The following is a 14,667-nucleotide window of genomic DNA, read 5'->3' on the forward strand; positions in this document are numbered from 1 at the left end:
AAACTGGGAGGTCCATCAATGTCTTGGTATATGTTTCTCAAAGAGCGGAACTTTCTAAACAGGCAAAACTATTAATGACTTTTGCTTCATTTTAGAAGATCATTTGCGAGGGTTGGGGGACAGGGAGGTCCTTAAATGCCACAGCTTTCAGAGGAATGAGTTATAATATGCCAAGTCCTTTCTTTGAGCTTTTTGAACCCCCCAGATGGAGGTCTGCATAAGGAAATGGCACCTTTTAAAACTGTCCTTTTAAATGTACAGCTCCATCCTGCTGAAGCCAAGGACTAGTATATGGTGCTTCCATAACTGTAAGTAGGAACAGATGTCTGTAAAAGGGGGAAATACTGTATGCCCACTGTAGAGCACTGGCACTGTAGGGTTGGCTGGCGGACTTAGAACAGAGACCTGTAAAATAGGCACACTCCTGGTCACCTGTGGTGAGTAAGAATTGTGTCCAGGTGACCAGACAGGGAAGCTTTATGAGGAATGCATGTCTTCACCTCGCCCCAAGTCCTTGGAATCAGATACAACTGAAGCTGGTATCTGTGGCCATGTGGGCTAGTTGAGATTCTTGGGAGCTAGTAACTTGAAACTTCTTAACAAAGCTGTCATAATGTGTCCACCATGACACCCATCTCTAACCTGATCTGAACTGTAACTCTCAGTGTTGGAATCTTAAGATACAGTGGTACCTTGTGTTAAGTACTTAATTTGTTCTTAACCTGAAACTGTTCTTAACCTGAAGCACCACTTTCTGCTGCTGCTGCGCCGCCGGAGCATGATTTCTGTTCTCATCCTGAAGCAAAGTTCTTAACCCGATGTACGATTTCTGGGTTAGCAGAGTCTGTAACCTGAAGCGTATGTAACCCAAGGTACCACTGTATATAAGCTAGGTGCCAAATGGCTCCTTAAACCAAGGGTAGTCACCAAAACAGAATGTCTAGTTGCCATTTTGGGGCAAGACGGCTCTAAAGTCTTATTTTTCAAATGACGGACTGACTGTGATTGATTCTCAATTAAACATTTGGACAGTTCAGATAAAATATCACTGATAGAATTCTACAGAGTGGGGTATTAGTGTGTGAAAACAGTCCAGATCCAATGATCTGGTGCCTGGCTAATTTCAAACACTGGAAACTATTCTCAGGTTCCCAGGATAAAATATTGTTGACGTGCAAGTAGCATAAGGATAGGTCCTGGTTGGACCAAACTGGGCACTCAAATAAGTGAAAACATTTTTCATTTTTCAAATGAAGAGTGCAGTGCCTGGGAAATGGTGAGCTTCCAAGTATGAACTACACCAATGTCTTGGTGTACAACCCCATGTTTGCAAATAGTTGGAGTGCTCCCACTTGGCTTTTAACTTTGGATGACCTGGCACACTCTTGGCACTTGTGATCTCAACAGTCCATCTTGCCACCAGCCATGCAGACTGTGCAACCACCAGAATTATAGTATGTGGAAATGTCCCAAGGAAAAGGGTGACTGCTCTCTTGTTTCTCGTGGACAAAGTGTGGGCTAACCTGCCTCTTCCCGACATACTTTTTGTCATTTTATAATTGTGCTGTGCCATCTTGACCTATATAGTATCTTAATGGTGTACATATAAGCTATGGCTTTAATGTATTGTTGGGAGAAATGGTGAATCATCCCAGGAAATTGCTTTTGAAAGTGTTTCCCTCTCACCTTTGAATGAAAGGAATGGAGATAGCTCTTAATCTCAGGGCTGTGGGTTCAAGCCCCATGTTCGGCAAAAGATTCCTGTGTTGTAAGACTCGATGGCGCTCGTGGTCCCTTCCAACTCTATAATTTTATGATTCCATGAATGGAAAACCTCAGTGCATCGTCTTTGCTTACTCCTGGGCCATGCTTCCTGTTTTTTGCAGTAAGTGGTGAGGTAAATCCTTCAGGTGGGAAATAATCTAGAGATTTAAAGTCATGGCCAGAGCTTGACTAGGAGGATGTGGGTGTTGTCAGAACATCCTAATCCGTCACCTTGATGGGCTTTGTTCACAAGATGCCGTATCTGCCAATAGATCTCCTGATATCAAGTGTCCAGGCTTACCTTGCTGTTTCTGAGAGAGAGAGCAATGAGTCAGCATGGAAACTGCCTGGTGTCTCCCTCTCAAGGACAACCTACTGTCTGGATCAGACACCTGCTAAAATGTTATTCATGTGGGAGGCAAGTCTAGCAGCGTCACAGCAAAGCAAGTAAGGACAGCACAGCACAGTACAGTGGTACCTTGGTTCTCAAACTTAATCCGTACCGGAAGTCTGTTCCAAAACCAGGACGTGCTTTCCCATAGAAAGTAATGCAAAATGGATTAATCCATTCCAGACTTTTAAAAACAACCCCTAAAACAGCAATTTAACATGGATTTTTACTTTCTAATGAGACCATAAAATGAAAGCAATAAACAATGTACTGCAGTCACACAATCAATCAGTAGCTGAACTGGGTTCCAAACAGTCATAAAAACAAAACAAAAAAGAGCTGCAAAACAAAAAGCAAAAACAAACAGAAGTGTGGCACTCAAAATGGAGCACGTTTGGCTTCCGAAAAGAGTTCACAGACTGGAACACTTACTTCTAGGTTTGCAGTGTTTGGGTTACAAGTTGTTTGAGTACCAAGGTGTTTGAGAACCAATGTACCACTGTAGCAATCTGAAACATAAATTTGGTTGCAGTAAAAATAAAAATAAAAGATTTGGGTGGTGCTGTGGGTTAAACCACAGAGCCTAGGGCTTGCCAATCAAGTGGTCGGTGGTTCAAATCCCCGTGACGGGGTGAGCTCCCGCTGTTCGGTCCCTGCTCCTGCTAACCTAGCAGTTCGAAAGCATGTCAAAGTGCAAGTAGATAAATAGGCACCAGTCCGGCGGGAAGGTGAACGGCGTTTTCGTGCGCTGCTCTGGTTCGCCAGAAGCGGCTTAGTCATGCTGGCCACATGACTTGGAAGCTGTACGCTGGTTCCCTTGGCCAGTAAAGCAAGATGAGCACCACAACCTCAGAGTCGTCCACAACTGGACCGAATGGTCAGGGGTCCCTTTACCTTTTTTTTTTTTTTAAAAAAGTTCAAGCAAATTTAAACACTTTTAGATATAGTTAAATGAAAAGGGTGTGGTGCTCTCCACACTCTTCCAAGGGCAGCTAATGGAGTTTCTGGTATTCCTTCATCTACCAACTCGAGCTTGAGTTGACAGAAGCCACTCAAGCATGTTTAGTCTCCATACAAGATCTGAATGGTTTGTACACAATACAATATGTCTTTGGTCTAGCTTACAGTAATAGTTGATGGGATGATAAGATCGGCTTCTGGATAATGCCACATCAGACTACAGCTGCCAGATCTCATGGTTGAAGGCTCCTCTGCATTAAAGCAGCTGAGGCTAGAAAATTAGATACTGTGAAGAGTTTTCATCTAGCTTCTACCTCCTGATGTGCAAGTACAGAATTCCACCTACCCCATGGGATGGCTTCCAACTATGCAATCTTCCTCAGGCAGTTTGAAGTGGTACAGTCCAAGCACCGCTGTGTCAGCTGCTTTCACCCAAAGGCAGCTGTTGCTTCAGTCAAATAACTTTCTAGAACATGTTTTTTTTTGCAGAGTGGAATTATCAGCGGGCAGCTAAGGGAGGGTTAGGATTTAGAGACAATCTTGTTAGAACCCCAAATGACAAGAGAGCTTGTTGTTGTTTTTCCCCCTTGAAGGCCAGCTGCTGCTTAATAAGCAGCCCACATTAAGAGCCATCGATTTGTCTAAGCAGTTGGACCTGCTCTGCTTGAAGCCCAACAGGCTGTAGCTGAGCAAAGTGCATGGCACTATAGCTCATTAAGAACTTGCACACTGAGTAAAATGAGCAGCTGCACAGTTTGCAAAGTGGTGAGTTAAAGTGGTGAAGCTTACAAAGCTTTCTTATCGCCTTCCTTGTTCTTGAACTTCAGAATCTTTTGAAAACTTGGAGCGGCTAAAATTAGCAGATGGTGACCAACATCACCACACATACAGCTTTCCTTTATTGAAGCTCAGAGATAGCTGACCACAATCTTAATTCCTCCAAGATAATTTGCTGGGTTTTCTGTTTTAAAAAAAGAATAAATTGAGAAGAGAATTTTGGTTGCATTGGTCTGAATGTCACAAGGGGTCTGGCTTGAACTCAACAGAATATATTCTTGGAACTCTGGTGATGGAGTTGGCACCAATCCAATATATTTTGGTGCCTGAAGCAGAGCCGTAGTGACACACACCTTCCTAGGGCCAGCACTCTTCCAATCTTCCCATCGGCAAGCCCTAGGCTCTGTGGTTTAGACCACAGCGTTCAAAGAACTCTGGAAATTTCAATTCAAAGAGGCTGGATCCGCAACTCCTACAATAATGCATGGGTTGGGGTGTGCTGATCCTTTGGAATTCGTACTTGGGAATTAAAATGTATTAACAGTTTCTGATAAAAATGTGATATTAACAGTGTGTCTCTTATGTGAACTGCATATTAGTTCATGCTTATCAAAATAACAAAAAGTGTTGACCGCCCACCAAAACAAGAGGTGATTAGATATTCTGTTTTGGTGCCCACAACTTAGCCATTGGACTCCTAGTTTTCTATCCCAGTTTCTAACACTGTTTGATATCTTGAGAGCCAAAATCGTAGAACCTGTAACACTATATATTTTTTTACTTTTAAAGGTATGCATGTGCAGTCAAATTGCCTGGAGGTGAAAAGTAACAAGCGCTTCTCACAAGTTCATGAGAAGAGTGTAGGGCTACCAGAAGCCTCCCCTGTAGCTATCTACCTCCAGTATAGAGATGCTTTTTTATTTTAACAAACTGAACACCTGCATAGAACAAGCTTCTACAAGAAAGTGTTCAGAACAGAATCCACATTGCATGCTTTAGTATCACTGAAAAGTGTCTAGTATTTGAAACCTTTCACTTGATATCTATGAGATGAGGGAACTTATCCATGAGATAAGTTCTAAGACAGCTTCCAATACCTCGTTGGGAATGAAAGCTGCCCAACATCCCAGGGCTGTCTTTGGTTTCTCATCCTTGGAGGAACTTTCTCTTGATCTTCTGGGCAGATTTAGACCTCCAAAGCAATGATCCGTAACTAGCTTTCTTCCATGCCAGCAGAATGGTTTGTGTATGCCTTAAGCGTTTGGTGCTGCTAGCCCAGATGTGAAAGGTTGCCTTGTAAATCCTGTAGGGTTAAGGACATAAAAATGCACAAAATCGGTTGCCTCCTAATCCTTGCCTCAGATGTCAGCATTGTGATGTGGCAGTGGAGTTATGTGAAAGAGACAAAGTGCTATTTCAGAGGCTGTGCATTGACACACAGGGTCTGTGATGTGGAACAACTATGTGGGATGTGATGCAGAAATCCTATTTGAGGAGAGCCAAACATGAGATCCAGAACCGCCAAGACTGTTAACTGTGTTTGTATGGAAGCAACTTCATGCAGATAGGATCATCTGTCTTGGTGCTGGTGACCATTTATCCCAACTGATCCTTCCCTCCAGTGGGCAACCTTTTTCCACTACTGCCACCCAGCCTAATTTCATGTGACCCTCCAGATTTTGCAGGCCCACTTTGGCTTCCCAGACCACCCCTCTGGGAACCCTCTTTCTCACTGTGCGCCGGATGGAAGGAGGGATGTAGCGATGGCACAGAGTAGCACAGGGCTGCAAATTCTGCCCACTTTTTGCTCCGGCAGTCCCTGGCAGGATAGACTGGAGGATATGCGTCCCTCAAGAGTGAAAAGGTTCCCCGGCTCTGCTCTAAGTCTAGTTTGATATCCTCTTGAAGGCAGGAAAACTGCTGTTCCTTTAACAGTAGAACGGATGCTTAAGAGGCATGCTGACATAGCTGGAACACAATGGAGAAATGGAATCAAACCATATAGATAAGATAGCCCTGCAGGGAAAGTCTCTTTCTCTGTGAGTGTTTATCTTGATGTAGCAAAGAGTGCAGATAGGCACACATACAAAGGGGAATATAACTTAAAGGTTTGCAGAAAACAGCCTTGCAGCACTCTAGATAGAGGATGAGCCCAAAATACATGTGAAAAGCTGTCATTACCTACCTTACCTGTCTGCCCAAACGAGGGCATGTTGTGCTTCTGTAGCGTCCAGTGTTTTGTGAAAAGGGACTTGGGGAAGGAGTTCATCTGATGCTCCCAAGTAAAACCCTTGTTCAATCTCATCACCAATAAAAAGACCATCATTTAGCAAGGATTGTAGGCTTGTTTTTGGGTAAGGAAGTTTGTGTTGAGGGCTCTCAGCTGGCCAAATGGCTTGAAAAGAATGTAGAATCAAATTTCTACATTTGATATAATGCAGCCAAAGAATTTAATGGCTTCAGGGGTATTCTGAACACGTTCACCACAAGCTCTAGTATCAGAGTAGAGTTTCTGTGTGCCTTTTTCATGGCCCACAGGCAGTGATGCGGAGCAGAAAAGTTTCCAGTTCTTTTATTTTTCCACAACTCCCCCTACCCTCCACATTTCATAAACATGAAAAGATGTCAGTTGCAAGTATGATATTGGCCAAGCTTCTCTGTTTCAAAGAAAGTAAACCTGCTAAATTAGATCACTCTCTAGGGCATCAGAAAATTTTACATAGCAAACCAATTTTTTTCCTAATGAAAGTTGCTCTTTAAATTTTCCAATTCTTACTTTTCCCCTGCTCTTACTTACTTTCTTATTTGACCATGTGTATCTGTTTAATTATACTAATTGCATCTCTTCTCTCATGCCAATACTTTTCTAAACAAATAGTGGAATGAAATGATTCCAGTATTGCTTGTGTAAGTGTCTAAAAGACACATTGCAGAAAAGAGTATAAATTGGAACCCAAACTTCCATGTGTGCCTTGCATGATTCTGAATCTTTGTGTCTTAATTTCTATGCAAAAATGAATCATCATAATAATAAGTTCCTCTGTGGTTCTTCCAATCTTTGTTCTGCATGTAATTATTATTCACTATGGCTGTGCAGTAAGCTTCATTTTTGTAGCTTACAGTATGGGTATATTCTGAAAGGAGTAGGGAGGTGGAATAAAGCAGTGTTCTTTCAGTGCAACTATCTGCACTTTGTTCTCAATACTGAATGGTCCAGCTTTGCCAAGAAGGATTTATCAGGGTTTATATGTGTATAGTACGTGTTTGTCTTTGTTTGTAAGGGTATTGCAGATACATACATACCGTATTTTTTGCTCTATAAGACTCACTTTTTCCCTCCTAAAAAGCAAGGGGAAATGTGTGTGCGTCTTATGGAGCGAATGCAGGCTGCGCAGCTATCACAGAAGCCAGAACAGCAAGAGGGATTGCTGCTTTCACTGCGCAGCGATCCCTCTTGCTGTTCTGGCTTCTGAGATTCAGAATTTTTTTATTCTTGTTTTCCTTCTCCAAAAATTAGGTGCGTCTTGTGGTCTGGTGCGTCTTATAGAGCGAAAAATACGGTACATACATACATTCTCTTGCCCTACCCTTAGTCCTTGCAGAATAAAAAGTATTCCTCTATATGGCATCCCACCTAGCATAGCGGTGGGCATTTTGCTAGGATTTGTAATGTGTGCAGGAAACAATCAATGGAGAATATTCTAAATGTACTTTGTTTTCCGTTCTGTAGCAACCAGCAGACATCAGTTTCCCACCTGAAGACATGGACTCATCTGGTGATGATTACGACTCTTTTTCTGGTTCTGGAGCAGGTAAGCTTGTTTCTGTGCTGGTTAGCTTATGAACAAAGCGGTTCCTGAACTCTTCAGTTCTGAATAGCTCTAGTTCTTTAAGCTTATACAGTGGTACCTCGGGTTACATACGCTTCAGGTTACAGACTCCACTAACCCAGAAATATTGCCTCGGGTTAAGAAATTTGCTTCAGGACGAGAACAGAAATCGCGCAGCAACGGCGGGAGGCCCCATTAGCTAAAATGGTGCTTCAGGTTAAGAACAGTTTCAGGTTAAGAACGGGCCTCTGGAACGAACTAAGTACTTAATCCGAGGTACCACTGTAATTAACTAAAGGCCAAATGCGACACTGCTTAGTGTTTATGGCTCTACTATTTTCACAACAACTCTGTGAGATAGGTTAGGGAGAGAGAGAGAGAGAGAGAGAGAGAGAGAGAGAGAGAGAGAGAGAGACTCTGGTGAGCTTCAGGCTGAGTTGAGATTTGAATCTGGGTCTTTCCTGCTTCACAATCCATCCTGCCTCTCAGTCCTCCTTAGAGTAACTCTGTTGTGCCTTTATTGCCTATCAAGTTAGGCCAGGACTCAGGGCCGCCTAGTGAGTTTGACAGAGGCCATATGGCAGGTCTGGGGAACTTCTGGCCTTCCAGATGTTGCTGAACTACAACAACCATCATCCCTGGCCCATTAGCCATGCTTGCTGAGGTTGATGGGAGCTGTAGTTCAGCAACATTGGGATGGCCAAAGCCCCTCCCCACACCTATCAAATGGGGCCATCCAGAATTTGGTAGTGCCTGCTGTAACCAGAATATAATAAAGGTTATGGTAGTTAAATGGTGGCTAGTTTAGATTTCATTTAAAATTGACTGCATGTTAAAATCTTAAGACCCTGTAAGTAGGGATTTCATTTTTCTAGAAAGAACATTAACGTTAATAATGAAAGAAAGTACCCTGACAGAGACCAATATAGTCAATGTGTGTGTGTGTGTGTGTGTGTGTGTGTTTGTTTTCTACAACTGGAGAGGAGTGGTACCTTGGGTTACATACACTTCAGGTTACATACACTTCAGGTTACAGACTCCGCTAACCCAGAAATAGTACCTCGGGTTAAGAACTTTGCTTCAGGATGAGAACACAAATCATGCTCTGATGGCGCGGCGGGAGCAGGAGGCCCCATTAGCTAAAGTGGTGCTTCAGGTTAAAAACAGTTTCAGGTTAAGAACAGAGCTCTGGAACGAATTAAGTACTTAACCCGAGGTACCACTGTATCATAATTAATTGGCCACGGGGTGAGAATTGGCTATTGAAGAGATAGGGATTCCTCAGACTTCTTGAACCACTTGGGTGAGCTTTTTCTTACGCAATGTAGTGTGTTTTTAGAGGCCTCCTGTGTACTGACTAAAATGAATACTGTTGCTTTGGTTTCTTTGTCAGGCCATCCTGCAACCTTCGTAAAAGTTTCAGTACAAGGAAGAACAAATATGTCGTCCTTGCCCGAATCCTCAACTGACTCGGAATATAAGCAGCCTGAGGTACAGCAAACAGACAGCCCTACAGAAGACTATCCAGGAGGACCTGTATCCCAAACAACCATACCTTTAGTCCCGTTGATGGATCTGGTGACCGACAAGACAGAAGTAGCTACAGAATATGAGCTGGACTCATTTACTGAACAAGGAACAACAAGGTCTCCAGTCATAACGACTAGAATCCCAGCGACTCACCACATTTCCACAGTCAGAACTACAACGTCGCAAATTTCTAGCACACACTTCATTGAGGCAGAAGTCTATCAAGATGTCCATCAAGCATCAAGCACTGATGATGCAACACCTGCTTTGGACTTTGTGCCGACTAGTGAGAGAAGTCTGGATACTGCAAGTCCCACTACAATATCCTCTGGTGACCAGAATGAAATCCCTTCTCTGCCTGAGGACGGAGGCATCCTAATTGAGGATGGTTCTGGAAGTAAGGTAAGAACGAGACGCTGTTCACCATGCTGCTACATAAATTAAACTCTTACGCTGAAATGCAATTAATTGACCTTCAGCTTTGCCATTGACCTGTGCTATAGCTTGCAGACTGTTTAAATGCAGACTTTGAGCACATGTCGTGATAGAACTTTGAGTAGCAACGCTGCCTCATAAACTCTTGTAGCTGTTTGAACAACATACATGCACTGAATCTATGCAAGGGAAATTTAAAATGGTGTGATTGTTCTTCTATGCAGGATGACTTTTCAATTGAGCTACATGGAGAAAATTCAGTACTAGGAGTGGGATCTCAGCCCGGTGATAAATCAGTAGATACAGAAACAAAGAATGCAAAATCTGCAGGAACCGCCCAAGGAATAATGGACAGGAAAGAAGTTCTAGGAGGTATGTGAAACTAGATGATCTCCTCTCTCTCTCTCTCTCTCTCTCTCTCCACCCCTCTCTCTCCCTCTCCCTCTTCCCCTGCTTAAACTACTTATTGTGCAACCTCTAGCACTATCTCAGTTGACAGCTGTTGCTGAGCTGCCATACTGTTTTCTACACAGCAAAGCTGCTGTATGAACTTGAGGAGCTCTACACTTGTCACAACCTCAACAGCTGCTGCAGAGTAGCTGCTCACATTGGCATCACTGTATGGTTAATTATGCCCAGGGCAACCCAGTACTATGGCAAGCATCTTATGGGTTGAAGTTACTATACAGCTTTGTGACAACAGATAACAAAGCCTAAGCACAACTAGTGCATCCCCACTCTTGCTTCCTCAGCATGTGGAGGGTGAGCAGGGCCTTTGTGTAGAGGGCACATGATCAGGCCCTTAAATATCTGTTCAGAAGGCTGTGCTCAATGGAGAATACTGTCGCATGCCCCATTCTTAGCAGCTTGGAGGAAAAAGATTAGCCCCCAAAGGTGGACACTTGGATTGTTTCATCTGGACCAGAAATGGGGAATCTGTAGGCTCTCAGACCTTGTTGGGTTCTCGACTCCCAACCAGCATGGCTGATGATGGGAATTTATAGACAGAACAATATCTAGAGAGCATCATGTTGTCTAGCCCTGACCCAGATTGTAGATTCCACAGAAACAACTCTTTGTAGCATGCCTCTGGCTGGCTGCTCTTTTTATGAAGTGTTGGTCACTCTTGGAGAAACATAAGAAGCATCAGTGGGGCCAAGCAGATGCCTGTGGGAAACTCTCAAGCAGGGTCTGAATACGTGGACGTGCTCCCCTCCTCTTGTCTCCAGCACCTAGTATTTGGAAGTGTTAGCGCCTCCAGTTGCAGACCATAGCCATCATGGCTTGTAGCCATGGATAGTTGGCTCTGAATGGAGAGATGTAGAAAGTGGAGTCCCTCAATGATTGATATTGGGGTCTGCTTCTTTTAACCTGTTCATAAATGATCTAGAATTAGGTCATTTAGGTGAGCAGTGAGGTGGCCAAGTTTGCTGGGGGGGCGGAATACTTTATCTTTTTTAAAAAACATAATCTTTATTGTTATCACACATTAATAACATAAAACTCAACAGATATTACACAATACACAGTACACACATTTCGTACAATACCTACCCTCGTACCTTTACATTGGACATCACACCACACACATTTGACTTTCCACTTTCCTCTTAATGCTATGTTCTCAATCTTAACTCAATATGCATGTTGCAGTAATTCCTCCTACATTTCCCTTTTTTTTTTTAACCATATCTTCCCTCTATTTACAAGATTTAATCTGAATCTGCTAGGAGATTTGCATTGTCCATATAGCTTTTAAGATATTCTTTAAGAATTAACCATTCTTTATTAACTTTTCGAACAGTGTTTCTTTTTACTCTCCCTCTTAGTTTTGCAAGACGTAAATATTCAATCATTTTAGCTAACCAGTCAGATTTGATGGGGATTATGTTGCTTTTCCAATTTTTCACTATGAAAAATGCCACTGTGGTGGCATACATAAAGAGTGGTCTACACGTTTTCTTGATTTCCAAGAACATGACACCGAGCAGGAATGCTTCTGGGTTTTTTTGTGTGAAAAAAATACTTTATCACTTTGTTTATTCCTAATCTGAATACATCTAACTTGGCACTTGCTTTTTCCACAGGGGTCATCGCTGGCGGACTAGTAGGTCTGCTGTTTGCTGGATTCCTAGTTGGGTTCATGCTGTACAGAATGAAGAAAAAAGATGAAGGAAGCTACTCACTGGATGAGCCAAAACAGTCAAATGGAGGCTATCAGAAACCACAGAAACAAGAAGAATTCTACGCATGAACAAAGAAAGTTTAAAAGACATTTGGATGTCTCCTGGACATCACGAGTTCTCACTGCGTTTTAAAAAGGGGTGGGGAAAACTAAAAGCCATAGGACTGAGCTTAAGCCTCTGCCTCCTTGCCATTGGGAACGCCTCTGTTTTTCCAAAGTCAATCTGGATTAATTAAAACCATACCTGCTTTCTTGCACAAAGATTACCTTTAAAGCGGAACCTTAGCCTTAGTCTAAGGACTCCTGGGGAAAAGATAAGGAACCGATTGTATATAGTCTTGACGTCCTAGGAACATGCACCAAGAAATTAGTAAGGTATAATGTGCGTTTGTGTATGCTAAAGACATTTTGGGGCCCCATCGCTTAATAGCCATCCCTGTGTGCATTAGAGAATGTTCTTTTCTTTTTTAAATAATAATAATAATAAAAAAACTGGTTATTATGTGGCTTTCAATGTTCCCACCCCCTTTTCAACGGTAACACTCGGTCACTCTATTGCAGCTGAATGGTGTGCGAAAGAAGACATCCCTCAAATTAAAAGGTCTGTCCAAAGAGATGGAGTTCTTAAAAGTTAGGCATATAACTCCTCTGGAATTCTATTTTATACACTGTGCTTTGTAATATGAGGGAACATAGAGGTGGAAGCATAGAGGTGTGCACACTTTCCCAGTTACTTCTGGTCCTACCGGCTGTACTGTTGTCCTTGTTCACTGTGTACCAGGTCCACATAGTAGTCCCGGAGCCACCGTTTGTTATCTACCTCTTCTGCATTGCATTTTTGGGATAGTGGCTACTTCTCCACTGGATTTCCAAACTCCCTCTGCCACCCGGTACCTAAAACGCTGGGTGTGGCATTCAGCGTACAGGACGGAGCCTGTTAAGGGGTGATGAGAGCTTCTGTTGCTGCCAAGTCCCAGGGACTAGAATCATATTAGACTGGCGTTTGTAGTCGAGGTTCTGGGAGCGCAGGCTCAACATGCAGAGCCTAAGGGAGTTAGCATCTATTAATGTACGTGGCTGGCTTTTATCTCGGTCCAACTTGTGTCAGAGCGTTAAGAGAGTTTGGAGAGCAAATGTCTTCAGAAGCTGTTCTGTGTAGAAGAGGAGGTCAAAGATGGGTAGGGTGCCTTCAACTCCCTTGCATGCCCAAAGTGTGAAGTTGGGGGTCTTGTTGGGAAGGTGTATCGATAGGACCAAAACCGGTGAATGTCAGCACTTCCAAAGCAGTATTTAAATGTGTGTTAAGTTACACTGTGTGTGGAGGGAGGCGGAGCTCTCTTGAAAAACAGCTAGCTGGTGTAGAATAAGTATAAGTATATGATTTCTGTAATGTACAGGATGACATGGATGTGAATTATCTCTCTGCTGAACAGTTTTGTGTGTGTGTTTTTTTTGGTAAAGGCTTTGGGGGTTTTTTTTAGTGGTGGGGGGAAAACCACATACATCACTGTTTTAGGCTCTTCTTTATTTCACCATTTACACTTGTTAGCTTGCAAGACGCTTCTGTTTCTAGCAAAAAGTGTAGGCATAAGAATGAGTTGACACTAGGGCACTGTAAATACATACAGTAAAGTAAGAACCTTTCAAATAAAGCATAATTGTGAGTTTTCAACCAAACAATTGGTGCCTTCTGTATATCACTGCCGCAAAGCTCTTTATCTTTGATAGGCTAAATACTTTTCTTTTTCAGCGTGTGAAACCAGGCTGTCAACTCCTGACTTGCATTCAATACAACTCAGCTACCCATAACTACCTTTTTACAATGAGGTTTTAAGTGATTGTGTGTCCCTTTTTTATGTACAAAAAAGATATCACTGCCTTTCTCGGATCTAGGAAACACACTTCTTTTGGGCAAGACTTAAGTGATAAAATTAGCGTGTGCGTTTTTAACGGTCAAGCAAAAACTGGAAGTCTGTAACTTGCAAACTGCTAATTTTGAAATGCAAGTCCTTCAGTTGGTTCTTTTTGTACTTCTCAAACAGAACACATGCAATAAAAAGGCGGTCTGCCAAAATAAGCTGTTTCGTGTCATTACCTGAACCACCTGTCCATACCCATTTTTTTATTTTCAGCTTCTTCTTTTGAGTTGCAAGACTGTTTCCTCAGAAAAATGCACCAGAAACACAGAGTTGCAGCTCTGTGTACTGAATGCAGTCTTGTTTTGCCCACTTCATTTACTTTTATCTTTAAGACGTCTCTATTGCCCTTCACCAAAAGCTTATTAATTCTCCTGGGCACCTGAACCTCAGAGTGTGTTGGCAAAGTATTTGGAGCTGGGAATGTGTGGCCCTACAGATATTGTGTTTGGACTCCAACTCCCCTCAAGCCCAGCCAGCACAGCCAATGGTCAGGGTTGGTGCAAATCGTAGTCCGGCAATTTCTGGAGGCCCAGAGGCTGACCATGCGATGCTTTGGCTGCTACTGAACATGCAGAATATCAGCGGCAATGAAGGCAGGGAAATGGGGCAGAGAGACACACAAAACACTGCCCGACCAGTCTATATCCAGACAACTGCTCTGCCATGAAGATGGAAGAACTGGTCTGAAACACATGAAGCCTGGACCTATCTATATTTTGCTGCACAGACAGACCTGCTGACCTGTTCAATAAGACCAGTAAGTATGCCTAGAATCTGCTGGGTAGCTCAGTTGGTTAGAGTGTGGTGAACCGGGTTTGCTTCCCTGCTCCTCCACATGCAGCTGCTGGGTGACCTTGGGCTAGTCACACTTCTCTG

At 43.0% G+C, this 14,667-nt stretch overlaps 1 protein-coding gene and 1 long non-coding RNA gene across 2 annotated transcripts in view; one reads left to right on the top strand and one right to left on the bottom strand.

Annotated features, from left to right (window-relative positions):
* SDC1 (syndecan 1) overlaps positions 1 to 13,949 on the top strand; it is a 35,142-nt gene extending 21,193 nt beyond the window's left edge. Inside the window, exons 2-5 of the mRNA XM_083431787.1 lie at positions 7,623 to 7,704; positions 9,116 to 9,654; positions 9,912 to 10,059; positions 11,775 to 13,949. Of these exons, the coding sequence (XP_083287913.1) occupies positions 7,623 to 7,704; positions 9,116 to 9,654; positions 9,912 to 10,059; positions 11,775 to 11,941 (936 nt within the window). The 3' untranslated portion in view covers positions 11,942 to 13,949. The remainder of the gene's footprint in view (positions 1 to 7,622; positions 7,705 to 9,115; positions 9,655 to 9,911; positions 10,060 to 11,774) is intronic.
* Positions 1 to 14,667, bottom strand: part of LOC310673491 — a 102,835-nt gene that overhangs the window by 1,624 nt on the left and 86,544 nt on the right. The window lies entirely within an intron of this gene.

The sequence above is a fragment of the Podarcis tiliguerta genome, assembly GCF_965153285.1.
Source record: "Podarcis tiliguerta genome assembly, chromosome: 3".
Taxonomy (NCBI): Eukaryota; Metazoa; Chordata; class Lepidosauria; order Squamata; family Lacertidae; genus Podarcis; species Podarcis tiliguerta.